General features: G+C 40.3%; 1 protein-coding gene across 2 annotated transcripts; it reads right to left on the reverse strand.

The window, feature by feature from the left end:
- Positions 1 to 1,093: 1,093 nt before the first annotated feature.
- On the reverse strand, positions 1,094 to 22,388 carry mgmt (O-6-methylguanine-DNA methyltransferase). Of its 2 annotated transcripts, none has more exons than XM_061745414.1 (5): positions 22,334 to 22,388; positions 18,703 to 18,851; positions 9,210 to 9,372; positions 4,710 to 4,847; positions 1,094 to 1,981 (listed from the first exon to the last, which is right to left on the reverse strand). In XM_061745414.1, the coding sequence occupies exons 2-5, from the start codon at positions 18,837 to 18,839 to the stop codon at positions 1,865 to 1,867; spliced, it is 555 nt and encodes a 184-aa protein (XP_061601398.1). In that variant the 5' UTR covers positions 18,840 to 18,851; positions 22,334 to 22,388; the 3' UTR covers positions 1,094 to 1,864. The 2 variants fall into 2 exon arrangements, with proteins under 2 accessions (XP_061601398.1, XP_061601397.1); XM_061745413.1 differs by having other exon boundaries at positions 4,710 to 4,849; positions 9,212 to 9,372; positions 18,703 to 18,848; positions 22,334 to 22,380.
- Between the last annotated feature and the right edge of the window lie 557 nt (positions 22,389 to 22,945).

Genomic DNA, 22,945 nt, shown 5'->3' on the forward strand with positions numbered 1-22,945 from the left:
AAATTACACAGCCAATTACAGGCAGCATGTCTGACGCTTTGATGCTGCACTTGTTTTTTAACATCAACCACAGAACTCTGAAGACATCAGTATCTCTTGTTGCTAAATTCATGGCATTCCATAGAATTTACTTGGCCACAAGCAAAAAAGGAGGGTGCTTACAGTGCACTTCAGAGTGCGCCTGGCTTAAATGGGACCCCTTGTGGCTGTGTCACAGCTCCCTTCGTTAGGGGGCTGACTGTAGCCTGTAGTCACCACAGGCATCATTAGCCCTCTGTGAAACCACAGACTGAGTCTCATTCTTCATCTGCCTGTCTGCTGCCTCAACATTTACGCTGCGATGCTGCACCAGTGGCAGAGTAAGTGAGTCCAACAGTACGGCAAGACAGCCGCACAGAGCCGGTCGGGTAAGTAATTCAGAAACCCAGCAAAGTTCAAATGTATTCAGCGACTGGGCCACTTGAATTGGTTCTGCAAAGGTTAGGGCTGAGGTTATTTTGGAGGGGGGGATTATTAGGCTACTTGGGCTGAAAAGAGGAATAACAACTATGGGCAAGTAAGGGTCAACGTAGCTATGTGAGACTGTGAGGAGAATCAAGAATTTGAGGATTAAAAAAAAAGATAAAAGCAGACTTAACTGTCACCATAACAAGAGATTACTGTAAGGCAAACGTGGAAAATAAAAGTTGAGGACACATCCAGTTAAAGCAAGGGATTTCTTTCCGCAGACAAACACTGCAGCAATGTGCCATATGCTCTTTTTAAGAAAGAATAATTTATCCCAGAGGGATTAAACAGGGTTGTGATGAAAATAAAATTACACATAAACATTTAAATTAAAGATTAAATGTGCAGGATGGATTCAAGGTTGAAATGTTGATTTCTGTTTCCCGTTCTGTACTGCCCTCTAATGGAAAACATCACACAGAAAGGAAAGAAAGGAGCTTTGACACGCTGAGCTCCAGCAACGGAAGAAGACGTACAGCATAATTAATTATGAGCTGAACTGAGTGGATTTTATATAAAATCAGCGTCTAAATTAAACACGTTTAAATTGATGAAAAGCCAGGATTTGTCATTTTTGAGACGTATTTATTTAAACATGTCTAAGACAACATAATACACTATATAAAACATGAGACATCTCCACTCTAGGTGGATTATAAGGCGAAAGCAAACAATGAGATCTAAATGAAGACAAAACAAATGCTTCACTACAAAGCTTTGTAGCGGTAAAATTCAGAGCCTTTATCACTGGATGTTGAACAAAGCATCCACTTGGCAGGAAATTAAAAAAAAACAACGAGAGGTACAAAGACTAATTCTGCTCAGGAAAAAAAAACAAACAACAACAACAACAACAATAACAATGCAAGAGACATATTTTTAAGGGAATAATAATTCTTTAGAAAAACCATTCCAGCACTATCTGGCAAACGCAGCGGAGACCCTCGGGAGCATATGTTTGTAATTCCTACTGTTTGCTGTTTAAGTTATTTTTGTACATTCTAATTCTGCAACAACTCTGTATCGCATTAACCATGCAGTATCTCTTTTCTTAGATTTAAAAAAAGAAAAAAAAAAAAAGATTAAACTGAATATTTACAAGTAACTCCAGTTGTTCCACGGCGTGTGCCAAGCACGCCTAACTTTATGGCCCTGTTTTGTGTTGTTTAGAGAATAAAGAATGAAAAAAGAAAAAAGAAATGCTGGCCTTGTGTGTGTGTGTGTGTGTGTGTGTGTGTGTGTGTGTGTGTGTGTGTGTGTGTGTGTGTGTGTGTGTGTGTGTGTGTGTGTGTGCACGCGCTTCTGTATTTGTATTAAATGAAGGACAGTTGCGCTGTGTCGTGCCTCAGCCTTCCCCTCACCGCCTCTCATGGGTGAGCAGCCATTGTTTGAGGTGGTTGCCCTTGCCGCTCATGTACGGCCCACTCTGTCCACTGCTGGAAATTACTCTGTGACAAGGAACGAGGAGGGGAACCTGGCACAGATGGACAGAAAAAGCAACACAGAGGAAATCAACATGCAATTTCTTGCAAACATTATGCAACACTTCTACATACGAGGAAACAAACTTTTAAAAGCTGGCTTCCGTTTTTTTTTCTTTCATTTATCAGTCATCTTACAGTTATGTTCATTGATTGGAACAGGATGCTCCACAAAATAAATCATGTTTGGAGTTTCTTTTGTATTTTATAAATAACCAAAAAACCTAAACTTCCACACGAAAATGACTCCATGAATTAAAACACAACCGAGTGAAGCTTTTCTTATTCACAGGTTAACATTTAACACCAGAGCAATATAATAGTGGGAAGGTGTTGATAGCAGCTATGTATTATATAAAAAAAAAGATGAAATGAAACAAAAAAAATGTAAACTGCACATTTTTCTTTTTTATTGTGCACTTTTTATGTTCCTGCACAGCATTAAAAACAAAGTGCCACAGACGAGGTATCTGGTTTGATCCTGCACAAATCTACATTCAGGGTGATGGCTCAGTCTTTGGATATATGTTTTTTTTTGCTCTTTAATAGTGAAAAGCAAAGAAGCAATCAAAAATTAATGGGCAAAAACACCAGCAGGATGAATATTCAATCGAGAGGGTGTCAACATTAAGATCTGATAACCCTGTGATCATTAAAAAGAGGAAGTCGGTGGAGCGTTTACTCTTGTTGCAGACGACTGCCAGGGGGGTCCCGAGTTCTTTGTAAACTAAATGGCTGGAGAAAGATTAAACACGCAAGCCTAAAACACTTCGATCATTGTGAAAACAGAACAAGAAAAGTGGCAGTGGTTGGAGTGAAACGCTGCAATTATTTCTTTTGAAATATTCTTAAAGTTGCCCTCATTTTGTTGTTCCACTAACAATAAATAAATAAATAAAGAAATCGCAGCCTCTGCTGCATTGTGGCTGCATTTCTCCATTGTAGGAGAGTTGTACGCTGAATTGATGATTGCACCCCCAGCCTTTCATATGAAAGTTAGACATGGAGTGTGTTTCAGTTCAAATCCATCATTAAACCCGCTCCCATATCAACAGCAATAAAACTTTCCGAGCTCCAGATTAACCTTGCAGACAGAGAAATACTGCTCGTGTATTCGGATCAATACTGTTCCCCGGGTTTGGAGGGAGAGCAGGGTACCCTCAAGGCCTTCGGATCTGCCTCTTCACTTGGGGGGGAAAAGAGCGCAACGCCAGGCTTATCAATACTCAAATCCTGGTGAAGAAGAAGTGCCACAGAGAGGCAAGGATCGATTGAGCACACTGAGCTTTTCACAGCTGAAGCCCGTGTGGAGCAGTGCTGCTGACAAGTAATTGACACTGACAATCTGACTCTGGATCTGAATCAGGAGCTGAGGGCTCAGGCTCCCAGCCTCCCTGACGAAAGGAAAGAAATGTCTGTAAAACACGAGACTGAGCACATTACACTGCCATGTAGTAGCATCGCCACTGGCTAGTGTAATGTATGAAGTATATCCAGAATTAATGCAATGCATTAAGCACAAAATGCTGTTTGGATGGTTTTTTTTCTTTCGCTTTTGCATTTTTCCAGGCACAAATGAATTCCTACCACTATAAGTAACTTTCTATAACTTGTACTACAAAAAAAAGAAAAAAAATCATCAGAGGGAAACCACAGCTCTTAGATGAGGATGTAAAGACGCTATTTTATCGCACACATGAGCAGCATCTTTTTACTGGCTGCACTGCAGCACGAGAAGTGCTCTCTGCCTTCACGGAGCACACCGGTGGTGCCCACAGCACTACACGGGCAGAGTTAAACAGGCTTTGATCAAAGGGTTTGATCAAAAGAAGACACACCACTTGCCCTCTAGCCCTCCATTTTGTACGTAGTGGATTCATGGGCAAAATGATGCAGACCAGGTTTCCTACAAGAATCGGAGATTTGCAGTGAACGTCTACAGTAAAGACACAAGAGGACAAGAACAAAAAAAAAAAAGAAAAAAGTATAGGCTTTAAAAATCATGCTGTAAGTAGAATTTTACTCCTTTACTACAGGCAGAGGTGGCGGTTTCACTGGTTTCACTGTCACGTTTGTAGGAACAACTACAGTTTAGATTTCCTACATTGGGGGGAAACATTTTTAAAATGCATGTTACTAGAAAGCACTAGTGGTACACAAATAGTTTTCTGTAGGTAATATTGCTTCAATGTACTAAAGCAATACATATATTTGAAAAAATTAGTAGGCGTAATAAAGAATGATGTATATTAAAATGAGCCAGTAATATATACATGCATAGGTCTATATCTTATATGAATGTATTTATTCCTTCACTGCAACTGCAGCAAAAAATGTCTTATATTTAAGAATATCAATTAAGTCACTTTTCATTTTCTCATTTACACATTAAAAATGTCCATCCCCCCATTTCTGATGAGTCTGAAGTTGTATTTACACTTTAAAAGTAAGTAAATCAAATTGTTTCAAAGCCGTCTCAGATGAGTTTTCAGTCAAATTACTCGATCAATACTTCATAAACAGATCTGTTTTTAATACTGCAGGTGTCATAATGTCTCCAGAACTACTTAAAAAGTTCTTCATTACTGAATCAAACAAGAAAAGAAATACAATTTATATTTCACTGAAGGCAGTGACACTATAAAAACAATTACCCTTCCTGTCTGATGACATAAAGTAAGTAAAGACAGAAGCCTGTCAATCAATGTCAGCCACACTCACCGGGTTCCTCCTCATGGCCCCTCCCACCGCCCGCACCGCTCTGGGGTTTCCCGCCATCTCAGCGAGGCGTTTGTACGAGACGGTCTCTCCGAGCTTCACATCCCTCAGAAGTACGCGCAACACGCGGCTTGTGAACGCGTCTTCGCCACGGAGCAGAGGACAGCGTCAAGGAGCGACAGAAAGGAGGAGAAGAACACAGAAAAAGGAGTTTTAATCAATCAAACTAGGATGGCTGACTGAGTTTCGAATGACAGCCCGATGACATGAAAACATTTTCAACATTGTACCTTTGTAAGATTAGTTTGTTTTCAGGGAGCGCAGTCAAAAGTTTACAATGTTACACAAGAGAACACGCTGCACGTACAATAAAATGTCCATCCTTGCTCTTCTTCTACTCATTAAGCAACTAAATACACAGAAGTCCCCAATTTGACCTTAGAACCAGTATTAACATGCTACACAAGCACATGAGAGAAAATTATTCCTATGGCAGAAAAATCTAGGTTATGCTTTAGAAAGGTCACAGCTAAAATTAAAAAAGTTCGTTCCTTCATTTAAAAGGATTAAGAGAGGCCAAAAAGACTGCAAATCTGCTCTAGATTTTTAATAATAATAATTTGAATGTTGCACACCATTTGTGGCAGTGGGATGACTTTGAGGTTAATCAGACCAATTTGTCCTTTTAATTGCTTTCTATTCAGAGTAGATTCATTATATCATCTTCACTTAAATGGCGGAATTCTTCAAATCATCCGCAGCTTAACCGACCACATTAACGGCTTTGATTTCATTAGCACTTTAGCGGTAGCATTATCTTTTTTTTCTGGATTATCGCGCAGTGACGGAGAGGCATGTTTGTCTAGCTCTGAAAGAAAAGAGGAAAGTATTTCGAAGCATCTCGGAAAAAAAAAAAAAAACCTTGAGACACTGATGCACCGAGCTTGTGTCGCGACAAGAGAAAACATATTTTTTTCTGCACCGAGGACGAGATGGGGAACAATAGTCTCGTTATCAAGATGGGGTAAAATTCTTCTAGTATATACATGTACTCAGTCATGAAAATTCAATTAGTGATCTCCCATTCTCTCTCATTTATATGGTCTAAGAGAGCACATGACAAGTGATCTATGTGAAATCCCTCTAAATTGGCATTGTGTGAAAACATGTCACACCCCTGTCTCTCTTCTACAGAGTGAACATCCTTTGCTCCCCAGGCTCCCTCGCTACCTTATAGTCACTCTCTGCTACACAAAGCCACGCGAACAAGGCAATTTGCCTAAACTGGGGGGAATAAGTGTAAAACCTAAAGGGGATACATTTGATTGATGCACACCCATGTGAGTTCTTTGTCTTGAACAAGGCCCGTAGGTACTGTTTAATAATTTTTCAGGTAATAATCACGCTGTCAACGAGATGACGGGCTCTTACGCAGACAGCCTTAATGTTATGAGAAGATAAGATACACCCCTCAAAATTTCTTTTATGCAGCACTCCTCCTCCTAAAGCTTGGATTTGGCCTCGCGATGTGAACGGCACATTTTGATATCGCTTTGTCACTGATGGGTGGATGACAGCCTGCCCAGACTGAGGTGGTGACAAATCCCTGTTGATACAAACGCTTTGACAAACAACCAAACTTGGTGTCACACCAGCAAACAGAGCAACAAGCTTTTACATCTCCAGTAGTTCCAGATAAGAGGCGGGAGGGGGGGGAAGAAGAGTGCCTGTGTATTTGCTGCTGGTATAGAGAGGTTAAAGAACTTTGCCCTCATCAGTGTTTGTGACAGAGACTTCATGCGGGTCGCTCAAGGTGACCAGGAATGATTTGGAGAGCAGTCCCCCAGCCCCATACTTCATAAAGAACCTAATACGGTGTGTCTAAGGTCAGGACCCTCTTTAGATCGGGGTGCAGTGATGTCAATTGTTTAAATAAAACTTGAGGGGAACCACTTACATGTTTACAGACATCCCATAATTATGTCACAGGTCATTACCTACCGTGAGGCCAGGTGCAGGAGCAGAGACGGATCTAACCGGAATAAATCAAACACACCTAGTGATTACGAGGATATTGACATGTGTGATTGATTTGCTCATAATTCTGTATATGAGAGCAATTTCAGACTAAAAGAAAATAAGTAAAAGAAAATAAAAAGAAACAATAAACTGATTTTCATCAGCGCTGCTAATAATTGATTTGGAGAGACGACCTCCAGCTGACAGTCACCTCTTACATGGTTGTGAGAATAAAAAGACAATAGTGGAAATGCAGCTACCTCATTATCCTTTGTGTCTAATGGGAGGGAAGACTTTGACTCCCAGTCAAAGTGTCTCTTGAGTCTTAAGGGATCCATACTTTTGAAGGCTGACGGGGTGCTGATGATTCTCTGATTATTCGATATTCTGAAAACGTTCATTTCCCTAATTCCTCTCCACATCACAGGGGCGAGTCCTGGTGAGTGTCTCATCTTGCCCTGTGCTGCGCACAGGGGGAGGTTCAGGCTCCTGCAGGAACACAGTCATTTGGGCTTTGAAGAGCGCCCTTCCCCCCCTCTGCTTGGCCCCCTCCCTGCACATTCCCTGTGCCGCTTACCGAGACTAAGATCCTCTCGTCTGTTACATATGGATGTATAATTAATGAGATAAGAATATGCATCGTTTTAAGAACCCACGTTGGCGTCTGTGTTTTTCTGAGGCGGCGGTTGCGAGTGCGCGCACGCATGCACACACACACACACACACACACACACACTCGCACAAATGCACATGAGTGCATGTTATGCACTCATCATTCCTTTACCCCTGTTGACCAAACAAGTGAGTGATCCTCTGCATGACAGTCAGACACTATAGAAAACTGCGCCTTGCGTTTCCTTTCATGTCACCTCTGTTTCTCAGGTATGTCGTGACAGCTAATATGAAAAGTGGCTTGTTTTGTCAGAAATGTGTAAATAAACATGGCAACACTTCAAGCGAAGGTCACAACTCAATATTACATGACAAGTGCTGCGAGAGCGCTCCTGCGTTCAGGTTCTCCCTGAAGATAACTGAGCAAACAAAAGTTGGTTGTCACAGATTGTAATGACCTGATTAAACTTGTATATTTTTTCCCTGAGTAGCGGTGACTGCATGACTCGATCAAGAACAAATTTGTACAGCGGCAAGGCAAAATCTAATCCTTAATATTTGTCAATCAACCTGCATAAGAAAGTACAATAGAAGAAGAAAAAAAAAGAGAAGCAAAACCTTCTATTTTCCTCCCTCAAAAGACAAATACTCCTGATGCCCACATTTAACATTTTTATACTGGCTTGGCCTGTGACTACCGCGAGCAATCCAAGCCTAAATCCTGTATTTACTGGGCCCCAAAACAACAGGCGAGGGAAAGACGGGGAACACAACACAATCACCTATTCAGATCAGGTACTAATGAAGAATTCCATCTATCCTGAAATTTAATTAAAACCCCAAAGACTTCAGATGAGATGTGATTTGAAAGAGCCTGGGGCTGGTACACAAGCACTTGGTGGCGAAGGGAATCACACTGAAAGTTGATATCGTAATTGGTCCTGATGTATTTCTGCATTGCCTGCGCGGGAGCGTGGGACTCATAGCTGTATACAGGGTCTCGATGGAGTACCTGCTCATTGAAAATGCCATCACTCAAGCTCTGCAGATCTGCATGAAATTAGAGAGCAACCAAGGCCTGATTGCAGGGGAAGGGAGGTGCAATTGTTAAATGCATACATTAAAGTTATTTTTTTTTTCCAGTGTAGGTGTGCTTGTGGGTTTAAATGAGCTCATCTGAAAATCTTTAAGTTAAAATGCAGTGAGCATCTCAGTGTGACTAAGAAATTGCTTGTAAGTGTTTTGAAAATGGCACAGTTTTGTTTTTGATTTCAAAAATGAGCTGTCAGGCTACTGTATTGTGCATACTTGTAACAAAAACACCAGGGATAATTAATTCCGTTTTTTTTTTGTTTTTTTTTCCTGAAGCGTTCTCAATCATCCATCCTGCAAGTACATCTACCAGTTGAAAGGACACTAATTGTCCACTTTTGAGGTGCTTTCATTTTACTTGCCCTAAGTGACTGGCCAAGCAAACAATAAGCTCATTCAAACTTCACCACCATTCACATGTTCTCATTAAAAAAGAAAAAAAAAAAGAAGAAGAAGGAAAAAAAAAAAGAAAGCTTCCTGTCTGAAAATGTCAAGAGTGGAATTCGATCAGTTTCAAAGAATGTGCCAAGAATCATGGAAAAGCTTGCCAAGACTAACACGCGTGGTAAGAGCTGCCACAGATTACTGAACCAAGTTACAGCTCTGTGTTCTGTTCTCTCTCTGCCGCTCACACACCACCCACTTTTCCTCCACTCTCCCTCTCAGCCATAAAATACTTCATTATAACACAGTGAGCCAGTGAGTGTAAGTGATGTAACTGACAATTAAGAGTGAAAGCCTGATCCCAGTCATGGCTCTGCAAATATTTATCCATGACAGACCTCCTTGCAGGGCGGGGTGGTGAAAGGCAGGGAACGGGAGACTCCCAGCGGTCTGCGGCTCACTGAAGTACGCCTGGAGCCATTCAACGCAGCGCTGCAACTCGGGGCTCGTTTCTGCCGGGCTATCGTTGACCACGCAGCTCAGGGGGGGCTCCGTGCTCCTGCGAGGGATGTAAGATGGGATGGGGAGGTAAGAAGGGGATCAGAGGAGCAATCATAATACCCAGTTCTTGGTTGAACAGGGCTAAAATATGTCACAAGAGTCCAATAACAAGTGACACAGATGCAAGATGGGATAATTTGCTGAGTGAAAGTTAAGTTGTTAATCGAGGCACGTTACACATATGAAGGTTGCGCCTATCAAATTGGCTGTGACAAATATCAGAACTGTGAAAACAGAAAAAGATATAGACACTAATCCAGATGTTTCCTGGAATAGACATGTTGGAAGTACAGCATGGTGAACAAGAAAAGCAAAACACCCAATAGTTTGTAAAACCAGTTTTTCCCTCCAAAAATGAAAACAAAAAGCAAAAAAAAAACAAAGAGTTTTTAGAAATACTTAAAAGTGTTGCTTTAAAACCGGCTCGGCTTGGGTTTAGTTTATAGTTCATGACAAGAATAAATGGATGTTTTTGGCCAGAGCGGTGCTGGCCAGCAAAGCGCTGCACTTGGACGTGCATCTTAGCACGAGCAGGAGCTTGGAGGAATTTGCCGATGGTTGACTTGGCATCACTTAACAGCTGAGTTTTTCTCTGCCGCTGACCACCCCCCAGGTCAATGCAAGCAGGCTGACCCATATTTGACACTTAAAGACCCTACTGGGAAGGTCCTCTCTTAGCATGTGCATTACTCCAAAGTGGACCTCAAGCTGTGTTGTGAATTCTAAAAACAGGCAGCCAATTCCATTAACTGGTGTACAGGACTTATAAATAAATAATATCACCATTTAAGTGCTCCTTTTACAAAATTGGCTTATCCTGTATGGTATTAATAATAGACATTTACTTTGTTAAACACACATACTGTCTCTCTCCTGCCCGCCGTAACAACAGGGCCCTAAAGTGTTTTTACACTTCTGCAGGTCACAGTTTGAGCGACGTTTTATATTGGACATGTGAAGCCGAGGTTTACTGGACTGTTATGACTGAGCAGGTCAGTTTTCAGCGAGCCGCTCTGCCTGCTAGTTTGTGGCTGTGTGATGAAATTCCCCCGGGGGCCGTTTAACAGTGGGTGTAAATACAGTAAAAGGTGTAAATACTCTCATTTCTAAATAAACCACACAGCAGTTTATAGTTGAGTGGTGAAAACTCGGAAACCTACCAGCGGGCTCTGTGCTGAGACCCGCTCAAACAATGGCCATGGCTCATGGCAATCTCTGTCAGCATGGGTGAGTGCCCAGCCAGCCCCTACTTGTCATTGTCTCTCCTTTCTATCCCTCCCTCCCCTCCCTCCCCCAGCTCTCCCTCCACATTTCCCCCCCTCTCTATTTCTCTATCCTCCATCGCCAGCTTTTTTGGCTCCTCACCCCCCCCACCCCACCCCATCCCACACACACACCTCTCATTCTCTCAGCAAGGATCTTCAGGCCACTGTTCCCTTTCTAACCCCCACCACCACCACCACCACCACCACCCTACCCCAACTCGCATCCTCCCACCACCACCTCCTATACCCCTCCGACACCCCCTCTTTCTCTCTGAGAGGATGTTCCAGCCGCTGCACACTGACAGCTCGGGGATATTGTGTGTGGAAATGTTCCTGTTGGACCCGCAGGCCCTTACAATCTACCGGACAAAGGCTAGAGCACCTTTGCTTAAGGCTTGTCACCTTTGACCTCCAGCTTGCACTTCAGACTTGTCACTGTGGCTAATTTCCCTCTCTACCCTTTACTGGCTTTAAAAGGTGTTCGAGTCACACAACACTGACAGTAGTAAAAGTTAATGCAATGCAGGACATGTTATGTCTGGTAAACATCAGCAAAATAGTAATATAAATATACACACACATACACATATATATATATATATTAGGGCTGGGCGATATGGACCAAAAGTCATATCTCGATATTTTCTAGCTGAATGGCGATACTCGATATATATCGATATTTTTTCTGTGACATAATTGGGGTTTCCCGCAAAGCATTATAGCATAGCATCTCTGTTAGCTTCATTTTTTTCTGAGGCAAACCCTTAAAAAAACTGTTTTAATACAAAGCCTCGTGCAAAATGTCACACAGATACCTTTAATAACAGAGGTCTGCACAATATCAAAATGTATAAAAGAAATTAAATAAAAATAAACTGCCTGCATATATAGAATAAAAATGCTTCTTGAATAAAATAAAACAAATATCCCTTTCCTGCATAATAATTACATTAAAATACACTGTGCAATTAATACAATGTAGACAGTAACAGGCAGACTTTTCCACTGAGGTTGACAGTTGTGCAAATAACAAGACATTTGTGCAAATCTCAAATAAAACATTCAAGTCAATTTGTCACAAAATAAGCTATATCAAAATCATAAAAAAATAAAATTAAAAAAAAAATGTAAATCGATATAAACGATATTGTCTCGTGCCATATCGCGTTTGAAAATATATCGATATATATTAAAATCTCGATATATCGCCGATATATATATATATATATATATATATATATATAAATAAAGAGAAACAACATCAACTGAGCTGAAGTCTGTCACCTCTGGGTGCAACGGGGGATTGCTCTTAAAGAGCATGTGGCCAGTGGAGATGTAGCCCCGGCAACATTTCCAGCCGCTTCAGTGAGTCAGAAATCAAGCAGCATCATATGTTCTTTACAGCGACCAGGCTGGCACATTTGAAATTTGCCCTTCAGATAAAGAGTTTTAGAGATGGGTAATAAACGCTGTACTAATTACACAAAAATCCTCAAAGTAAATACCTTCGCCTGTATGATATTTAGAAGAGATTATAAAAAGTATCTCAATAAATTGGAGTTGGAATAAACAATTCAAACCAGGTTAAAGAAGAATTGGCCTTTCCTGATTTTTTAAATGCATAAATCATACTTCTTCAATGTCCTTCACCCTTTTTACTATTTCATCACAGGTAAGGAAAGAAGAAACTAATTCCAAACTAGCCAAGGATCTGCTGCACTAAAAAGAATATTTCCCCTGATACAAGATAGTGATTTGAGAAAATTTCTAATACTGTGCTCCTGTCACAATCAATTTCCAATTACCATAAATCATTGTTGCGTAAAGTGGGACTCATTTGGAGTTCTACCTATTTTCCAACTCTAATATAAAGAATGAATTGAGCACTTATATAATGTTGGAGGTTATTTCATTCATCCTGGAGAAACAATCAAAGGAGACAAAAAAAAAAAATTGCATTAAACTTGTCAATTTCCTTCAGAATATTTGGTATCTCTCTACTTGCACAAGACTTCAGTAGGAGTTTTTCTATCAGCTGCAGACGTAAGAATGAAGCAGGTTAACCACAGGATCTAATTGAAAGGAATCTGGCGAAGGGTGTAATGGTATATTGCACAAAAAGGGGAAAAACTCAGAACTCAAGCCTTCATCCTGTGAAGCGTGATGGCGCTCATCCTGACTCGATCGGCTGTCACTTTTGACACAGCCTGCCAGAGTTCTCCTTCACCGATCATGGGTAACATGGCGGGTCAGAGGATGAAATAGAAAAGGCCAAAAGCAGTCCAATATTTTCCTCAGCCTTATAGCTGCAGATACTTAACTCAGAGACGTCAAAGACTCAAGAGAGCATGAAAAAAGCCTAAAATGACTGTCTAAAAAGGGGAAAAAAATACAGCATGTCTCTATGAATGTCAAGATCCTGATGGTCTCTGAGCAAAAGGCTGAGATACAATTGTAAGCCACTTGCTCAATGCGGCGCGTTCAACCGTTTGAACATCATTCAGATGCCTATCTGGCTACTGCAACGCTAAAGTCAAGAGCTTTCAGAGGTGAGCTTGTAAGGAATGCTTCCTATTTTGTTGCGAGGCGCGCATATTCTGTGTGCTGCTGTTTCACAACGAAAACAACAGGGCCAGATGAATTTCTCTCCAGATATCCAGCCAGTCTTATTAGCAAATGTCCACCAAAGAGGCTGAAACACTCAGTCCAATACATGAGGTGTTGGTAAAATACTGCAGCGCAGGCAACAAAGCACACAACAATTAGGTCTTCTCCCAACTGGCTAGCCACAGGAGTCAGTGAAGGCATGTATTACGAGAGCCTTAACTCTTACTCCATTATGTAGTGTATCCACATCACAAGTCAACGCTGCAATGTTTATCTACAACAGACTACTGAGCAGTTTCAAATAGCGTTTTTAGCCTCTATTCTCAAGTGCCACAGTAAGAGATTCCAATTACCTGAATGGTAAGGAGCCAGTGAGGGAGGCATAAAGTACATTAGGGATCTGCTGTAACTGCAGGGACCTTTTAGAGCCTCGACTGAAGAGGGCCAAGAGACTGAAGGGACAGTGACCCTGCATGGATAGCCTCTGTCAAAATTTGACCACGTCAAGCACAAAGGCATTATGGGAATCCAGTGTCACCAAGTCCTAATTACTGTCTGTGTTCAGAGCAAATTACTGCCTTGTTCCTCTGATTAGCGAGGAGGCTAATCTTCACCTGTGTACGCCAGCACTGCTGAGGGCCCTTGAGTGTTAGCGCTTCGTCTTCTGTAATTTATTTTTAAATCAGTGCCCGCTCCCAAGAGTTTTGAGTGTTTTGTTGTGAACCGCTTACCATGATCCCCACCACCGCCCCCTCACCCCTAAATCCTTGACTAAATCCTTGTTTGGTGCTGCAGGAAGATAAGCAAGAACAACACTTGGGCATAATTGACTCATACTCCTCTCCAAGATGTCAGAGTGGAATCATCTCTCTGCATATTGCCTTTGCGTGTCACACACTGTACACTTCTGCATGTTGCAGATTTAGAATCCAATCAAGTTCAAAAACAAACTAGCACAACCCTCTTGTTGGAGAAAACTTCCCGGGTTGACAGCAGGGGGAGAAAAAAAAAGAAAAAAGTAAAAAGAAATGCAGGAACTGCTTTTAGCTGCATCTGTGCAATGAGAGGCTACTCTCATTCGGTTCCCGCTGCCCCCCCGCCCCCCAGTGAGGTTCTGCTTTAGAAAGTACAACATTTGCAGATTTTCATCTGAGTGAACGTCAGTGTCTCGTCTGCATGGGGCGGTTTACAGGTAGTGTGTTACACAGGTGTTGGTTTACACAGGAAATGGCACATGTAGCTTGATTGGGACGGTCCCGGGAGATGGACGCATAAACATAGAGCACAGATGGGTCCAAGGGCCAGAGGGAGCAGCACCTTAATGAATACGCAGCTGAGTACTACACTTCTCAACATGCAAAACAATATTCTAAGGCCGCAGTAAAAAATAGAACAAAAATCATCTGAATATCATTACACAATGAATTATTCATGCCATTTCTAAGGGGACTATGTCAAAAAGTCTCCCCCCTGTTTTATTGATGATTTCATTCAATATCTCAGCAGATCACAGTTTGTATGACAAAGCATTTTAGTTCCCAGTGTAAGCAGTTTATTTAGCACACACGTGTCTGTAGATATTTATAAATCTTGCAACAACAAAAAAAGTATACATTTAATAAAAAATTAGACTAAATACAAAAGATCCAGAGAGAAAACAAAGACGGGGAATAGGAGAGGGAAAACGTGGAAGGAGAGTAAGCTGTCGTTATGGTTCCCGGTGTGTGAGCACATCATGTAAACGGGGCCCGACCAGGGAACACATTTACCATACTGCTATTCAGCGTGAACCAGGACACTGATTCACAACACAACGTGAGTGTGAGAAAAACGATAAATGCATCACCTCAGATATTTCACACTAGCATTGGTAGTGTGTAAAAGCTGTTGTGACAGCTTGGGTATTAGGGATAGATAGATGGAAAATGTCTGGCTGCTTATGAATGCCAATGTGACTGGGGTGACGAGTTTGACACAAAAACACTCCACCTCAGAACAATTAGGCTGTTCTCTGGCCTCATCCAGTGTTGTCGGTGATAATGGAAAGCTGTGAGGATAACTGGTGATAAACAGACTTTAACACCCTCCTCCTTAAGAGCACTGCAGTCCTGCAGTCCTCTCATATGCTTAACTAATCATGACCATGGCCGGCAAATTCATACAAAAGACTAATTACTGTTGTACTTCACTTTAGTCTCAGAGGCCTCTTATATAAGGACTTGGGGGTTCTCTTGCCTCTTTTCTCCTCTTGATGGGTATTTTCTTTTTTTTTTAACAAGTAGGCCTCATGCTAGACAAAAGCATTTAAAAATCGGTGATTGCTTTCATCCGCTTTAATTACATTCAGAAATGGCATTTCTGCCACATAATACACTCCTATTGTTTCAGAATTATCTGGCTTGGGGAGTAAAATCTACAATATTTGACGATGCTCCCGAGCTAAATCGCCTCTTGAAATTGAAATATGCTGCTGAAATGCAAAATAAAAAGCCAGCCTTTGCAGCTGATATACTGGAAGCTCCTTGGCTTTCTGCAGAATGCTATTATTATGCATATCCAGGTAGAAAGTTAATTAACCCAAAGCTTAAGCTAATTATGGTAGCAGAATGCTATCAACCAAACGCTTTCAGTCAGACAGCTGTCCAGAATTTCATTTGCTAATCATTTGTCTTTTGCCAGAGCATATGGTACATTTCGCCGCTATCACAGCAACAACAAACAGATGAAAATCATTAACTAAAAACAATGTGCAATGTGAAAAATCAGACACCGATTTATAAGGCTTTGTGTAAGAGAAAAAAAGCGGCGGATTTATGGCCTGGGAAGTATAATGATAATTTTGGTTTCAGCCACTTAGGATTTTAGGCTGATCACATGACCCAAGTGTGCTGGGAATTCAGATGCACAAATATATTGTTTATATCTATATGCAAATGAGCCTGTTTATCCGTGTAAAATTAATTGCAATTTTCTATAGGAGCATATGCAAAGACCTTGTTGTTAACAATTTTTAGTTTCCAACATATTTAGTTCCTGTTTTCCCAACATAGTATTTTTATATTTTTAAAAGTAGAACTCCCTCAGCCCGGAATTAAATCAATTATTCTCCAAGAAATGCTTCATGCATTATTTTTCTTTTCTTTTCATAAAAACACATCTTGCTGGCTGTTAAAGAGTGATTGATATCAGCATTGCCTTGCAACATTATCAGGCAATAAAGGCTACTCAGGTTCTAATGCAACATGTCATACACAGGCTCCTGTAGTACATTTCTATTGAGGACCTCACAAGCTAAATTGCTTTTTTCCCGCTCCCCCACATCTCAGCCAGCTTGACAGACAAATTGATCAAAGCATTGTAAAATAATATGCTCACGAAATGTCTCGGGGCAGGAGTCCAGCCCTTTTTTCATTTTTCACCCTAATAAAAAAGTGCTCCATGAATTCCTCTGTATGTATGTGTCTATGCTCCATGTGGAAGAGGCGAGACGCATCATATTTCAGATAACAGTAATCTCCTGTAAACAAAATGCATATCTTTTTTTTTTTTTTGCGGTGAACGCTGAAGCCATACTAAAAACTAAAGAGGGGGAAAAACTGGTTAACAGGGAGGCTGGCGTGTAAGGCCCCATCAGGGGTTGTTGAGATGTAATGAATTTGTTCATCTGATGGTGCCTTCAGGGCTGTCGTTAGACTGGCAGAGGAGGCTGATTTCAGGAAATTTTCCTAAGATCAGTTAGGAAGCAAAAGGGGCTTGGGACGTTTCTATTAGAAAGAGCTGACGGTCATGGTGTGTAAGCAATACTTCAAGGGCATTTATGTAGCTATAATGGCATTTATCAATAACTATCTATCAATGCCACACGTGCTTTTTTTTTCAGTCGCCGCTCCAGCTGTTCGACAACAACCAGTAGTGAATCTAAACAGCACTGAAAGCAAACACAGTCATGTAAGCCTGTAAAGCTGCGCTTCGCTCACAAATATCTGTTGTGGGTCTCCCTCTATTTTATGCAAGGACGTTATCCGTTTTCCTTATCCAAAATATGCTCTTAGAGATCATTTATCACTCTGACTTCATAAGCCTACACCACACCACATCCAAAGCTGGAAAGAGCCTTGTTTAATATGTCATAAATAAATCAATGGAAATGCCTGATCTGAACTATCACTGCTACAGGCAGGCTTTTGTGAGATCTATATGTAAAGCCGGTTGCAAAGATAAGCCTGTATTCTATCACTTCATCTCGCCTCCCTTAATACCTGTTTACATTGAGTTACTCCAGATATCTGAGGTGGCTCTAGCTTCCTCTGTCCTATAACAAGAACACCATATTCAACTGGTTGGGATAAAATCTAAACATTTTTCCTAATGATTTCTTCCTCACACCTTAGAGAACGTAGAGACAGGGATGTGATCGAAGCTCCACTTATGACCGACATAGCAAATGATATTAAACTGAGAAATGATCTAGTGATGCGAATCATTAAATTGATTTGCATATTCCTACTGAACCTGAACACACAAATTAAACCCTGTTCGCGAGGAGACCGAGGAAGGTGCTTGTGCATGGTTACAGGACATCTTCCATAATCAAAATACCATATTATTAATTTTCTCACTTCAACTCATTAACAACAAGTGGAATGTTTTTTACTGCTTGATGAATTTTAGGGGATAGCAGACGGTCGAGAAGGAAACACATGTTGAGGTATAATATACAAGGTCATTAATGGGTTTCCATAAATTAGAATTTAAACCTACATTTTCAAAAATGATAACTTCTTATCCGGGTGCATTTGAAATGGTTTAATTTCCCAAATCATTCAAGTTTATCAAATGTGAATCTGCGATACATGGATCTTTAATTTCAATCTAATCAAAACTAATCTGAGATGTAGGATGCAGACCTGTAAAACTAAGGAATAAGTACTTATTAATGCTGGCTTTAATCAGTTTCAGACGCTTCAGTAAGACTGTCTACATCCTGACAATTTTGAGGGATGGGCAGGCCATGAAACGCAACCGCATATTACATTTCAGGGTGTCAGTTGACGCTCCAACTACTGCATGCAACTTGAAGGAAACATAAAGAAACAGGAGAGAACAGTCTATGCTCCCCGTGGCCTTAGCTGACCTTCCAGACATCACTTCTAATCAACTCCCTTGTGGGTAATAAGCAAGTTATTTTTCTGAAATTTCAAATATACTGCAGGAGGAATCACAACCAGATGCCATCAGAAATCTAATTTCAAGCCCAACTGTATTCTAGTGCCCCTCATATTTCTAGTGCCTGCTCATATTTGCCGAACTTTCTCCCGGATATTTCTTGTGGGATCTACAAAAATGCCCTGCTTCCAGTGAGGAATGGTGGCACTCCATCACAGGAGTGGATTCTGTCTGCCTGTAAATTTCACACCTTTGTTTATCGCGTCACCAGCCCGGCTGTTGTACAGTACCTTTCAGCAGGTGCGACATCCATTAGGATCTGGATGGTGTGCACACCATTCTCACATCCACTGACTTCGATCGTCCCCAGGGGGCTCAGCAATGAGATGGTCTTCCGAGTGCACAGGCTCTCCTTTTGCTTCTTCATCCCGCTGCCCTGCTGAAGGAGTACAAATTACACTGTGTTCATTGACATATTCATGTGGCAACTTTCACAATTTCCCACACACATTTGCATTGAATGATCTATTGAAAATCAAGCAGGCCACCAACGGGAGATGACTTACATATCTGAAACACGTAGACACCAAACAATGTCATGATGTGACTTGATCCCTACATTACTCTCAAATATTTCTTTTGTGCATGAGAAAGAATACGCCTATCTAACCAATAAATCGCCCATTTTTTCCCCTCTTTCTGTTCTATATATCACATAAATGAGAAAAACAATGCAGTCTGTTCCCTTGTCTGGTGGGGGATTCCCAAGATAGCTCAACATTATTTTCAATCCGTCATTTTTGGTTGATGGCCGGGATGTTTTTCTAGCATTAAATTTGTTCCTTAGGGTGCAGCTCCGATGGGATTCTGGTTTCCAGCCCTTAACAACAGCAAAAACGTGCAGCTTTTCTGACGACTGAGATGGATACTGGCAATAACCAGACAGCAGTTCCTTTTTTATTTTTACTTTGAGGGAAGGAGAGATGATTGACTATGTTATATGTGAGTTTTTGAGAAATGGGGGTTATAATAAATAAAGGTCACATTGATTGTAAGAGTTTCTACCAAGGAAACCTTTACTTCTCACAACCTTCATCTGAAAAGAGCAAAGGGTACAAATACAATATCATCAATGTCACATTTGTAAAATCATCTATTGCATAAAATCCATATTCAATTTTTTTTTAATTATTTAAATCTTAATAATCAGAATCAGAATCAGAATCAGAATACTTTATTATCAGTGTACCTGGGTACTGTGAGATTAGAGGCAGCATCACCTCTCCAGTGCAAGACAAATAGCAGTAGTGCAAACAATAAGAAATACAAGAAATATAAGTAATGTAAAAAATATAAAAAAGGTTAAGGTGCATTTGAATCGTTTTTTTTTTGTTTTTTTTTTTACAGATGACAGTATATACATATAGACATATAGTAATATAGTATAATAATCAGATTCAGAATCAGAATCAGGCTTCAAAAATGACTATTGAAGATATTAAACTAGCTACTATTTTTGTTTTTAATTATTTAATTAATCACATTTTCTGAAATAATTCTTTTGTAAAATAGCAGAAAGGTCATGTTTCCATTCAAGTGTTTCTATGTTATGTAAAGGTTCGACCAGAGAATAAATGCTGATCTGCTTATGTAAGAGACTCAAAAGAACATCAAGATCAAATGTGGCAGGTCTAACATATGAACTATATAGGAACTTTGTGATAGGTAATGTGGTCTGCTATAATACATTTTAATTAAAAAAAAACGTTTTCAATCAAATTATTTTTAAGGTCTTCAAGAACCTGATAAATAGCAATGGACTAACTATTTAATCAACCAAGGTATGTCAAACTAAAAAGCACTGATCAATTGATTTAACCTACCAGCTACTGCTAAAATGAATCCCTGTGGTTTCTTCAAGAAGAAAAAAAAAAACATACCCTACAATCCCAGACTTTTCTAATGTTACTGTTTTCTGCTTTAGTTTGTCTTAAGGGACAGCAAACTGAATTTTGGGGAGCTATGCACCGTTAGTCAGACAGCAAGAGCAATTGGGAGATGTCACTTTGAGCTTGAAGAAACATTGATGGATATTTTTCAACCATTTTCTGATATTACAGATACCAGTCCTAAATAGTGAAAAAGACAATAAAAATCATAGGCTGAAGCCCCAGACCAAAATACAAACAAATCCAAAATACTTTGCAGCTCGTTTTACCCTGTACTTTTAATTTAAAGCTGTATATATTCCAGTTTTCGACCGTCTCCCCTCCGCAGCACAACCCTCTTCACAAACGCACACCAGCACATCTGTCATGGTATGTGATCACAAATGCGCCGGCTTCAACTTTCTTGTTTCTACTCTTGCAGCTCTCACTGTATTCATCAGGGGTTTGCCTGAACTGACAATAAAGGCGAGAAATTTCTGAGCCAAACAATGGTACAGTGCACTTTGGATAAGCGCTGAACACACCGCCTGCCATTTAGCAAGCTGGTAATAGACTCGTAGATAGAATAATAGACTTTGGCAATAATGGCCTTCACTAATAGTCAGCTCTGATTAAAAATAACGCCATCGTGTTCGCCGTTTTCGGAGACTGTTGTACTCAGCTGCTGCTTGAATGTTTGATGTTTACCCAGCTCTTTCACGGTGAGGGACAAACAAACAATAAACAGCTTGTGTTGTTTATAAAACGTGGCTGGCAGCGTGCTGATGCTCGTCAATCACGTGACTCGTTTCTCATCAGACTGATTCCTGGTCAAACCTGCGCGGTTAATGGAGTAGAAAGCGCAGGCATGTGGACGCACAGGGGCGTCAATTCAGTATGGCAAGGTACGGCAGCCGCCACACCTTGGCTTCAAGGGAAAATGTAAATGTTTGTTTTTTAAATACATTTATGGAATTACTCTGTGTCTATTTGTATTGATTATTCTATTACTTAATACATATAGAATAACTACAAATGCAAATCAGAACAACATGATTGATTTCACTAGTTATTATACACTGCAAAAACTGAAAATCTTAACAAGAATATTTGTCTAATTTCTAGTTAAAATGTCTAATTTTTAGTAAAAAAAAATCTCATTATATTTAAGACAAGACTCAAAAACAACCATTTTCACCTGTTTCAAGTAAATTTTCACTTAAAATAAGTAGAAAAATCTGCCAGTGGAACAAGATTTTTTTGCTTGTAATGAGAAGATAAATCTTGTCCCACTGGCAGATTTTTCTACTTATTTCAAGTGAAAATTTACTTGAAACAGGTGAAAATGGTCAGATAAGTTATTTTTCTGGTGATGACTCTTGTTTTAAGTGTAATGAGATTTTTTGACTAAAAATGAGACATTTTAACTAGAAATAAGACAAATATTCCTGGTAAGATTTTGAGTTTTTGCAGTGAGTGAGACTGCATTTGAAAAAGTTCCAATTTTCTTGACCACACATAAGCTACATAGACTTCTGTGATGAGTATTTGCTGGACGTGTTGATTGATACTCTAGTGAAGTTCTGTGACTTGTAACCTTGCCATACCTTAGCTTCCACTGAATTGACGCCACTGTGGACGCAACATGTGCTGTTTAATATCTCAAACACGGAGGACAGGTGATACAAGCTCTGCAGTTGGGCGTGTGTGTTGTCAAAACGATAAAAAAAAAACTTTTAATATTGAAGCCTGAATTATGGTTCTGCGTTAAATCGACGCAGAGCTTACGGCGTAGTGTACGCGGTGACGTTGCGTTGGTGTAACGCGGAACCATAAATCAGCCTTAAGTGTGACACTTAAAAAGTCGGATAATAAAGGCAGAAGTTCCTGACAGCCCTCGACAGCTAAAGTTTCCAAGCAATTTCTGAGCTGCGTTTCATATGAAGTTTGAAAAGGGTGTGTTTAAGTCTGTAAAAATTGTTTTGTTGCTTACAAATGAAGCCCTTTTTCATCCCTCAGTGTCAACTGAGACCACGCTCATCTCCCTTCTGCAAAACAAATTACTCTTCCTGTTTCTCCGAGCTGCATGGACTGACTGTCCAATCAGCGCAGGCAAAAGTCCGCTCGCCCTTTTTAATTGGTCAAAACACAGACCAAGCCCCTCCCATTGCCAAGGGCAGAAATAACAGAAGACTTGTAATAGGCCTCAAATTGGGATTTGGGCTCTTCAGGGGCCACCAAAGGCTGGTAATGGTAGTGATTTAGAAATTTTATTTGCTTGAAGTTTTTACAGCAGGAAGAATATGATAATGCATATTTTGAGCATTAATTTAAAACACTGTTATATTTCTATGCATGGCTAAGTTATTTACCCCCCATTCTCCGCATTCGATGACAGCTTTAGAGATTTTTCCTTTTTTCCTTTCTTTTTTGATCCGGGCATAATGTTGTAGGATAAAAGATACCTATGTGACTGCAACAACCAATAACATGTAAGGTATTACCAACTAATAAAGTCAGCATGCTATTATGAACAACACATGGGGCACTACTCAGTCCTTTTATTAGAGAATGCTATTATGGAGTCTAAAGGAGAGGGAGTTGC

The sequence above is a fragment of the Cololabis saira genome, chromosome 17, assembly GCF_033807715.1.
Source record: "Cololabis saira isolate AMF1-May2022 chromosome 17, fColSai1.1, whole genome shotgun sequence".
In the NCBI taxonomy this organism is placed as follows: domain Eukaryota; kingdom Metazoa; phylum Chordata; class Actinopteri; order Beloniformes; family Belonidae; genus Cololabis; species Cololabis saira.

What these genes read in the sequence shown, in the direction of transcription:
- mgmt (XM_061745414.1), bottom strand. Translation starts at nt 18,839, where the DNA reads ATGAAGAAGCAAAAGGAGAGCCTGTGCACTCGGAAGACCATCTCATTG. An exon ending in GATGTCGCACCTGCTGAAAG is followed by an intron (nt 9,373 to 18,702) that starts GTACTGTACAAC and finishes CATCCCTCGCAG; the next exon opens with GAGCACGGAGCCCCCCCTGA. An exon ending in ACCCCGCCCTGCAAGGAGGT is followed by an intron (nt 4,848 to 9,209) that starts CTGTCATGGATA and finishes CGTGGCGAAGAC; the next exon opens with GCGTTCACAAGCCGCGTGTT.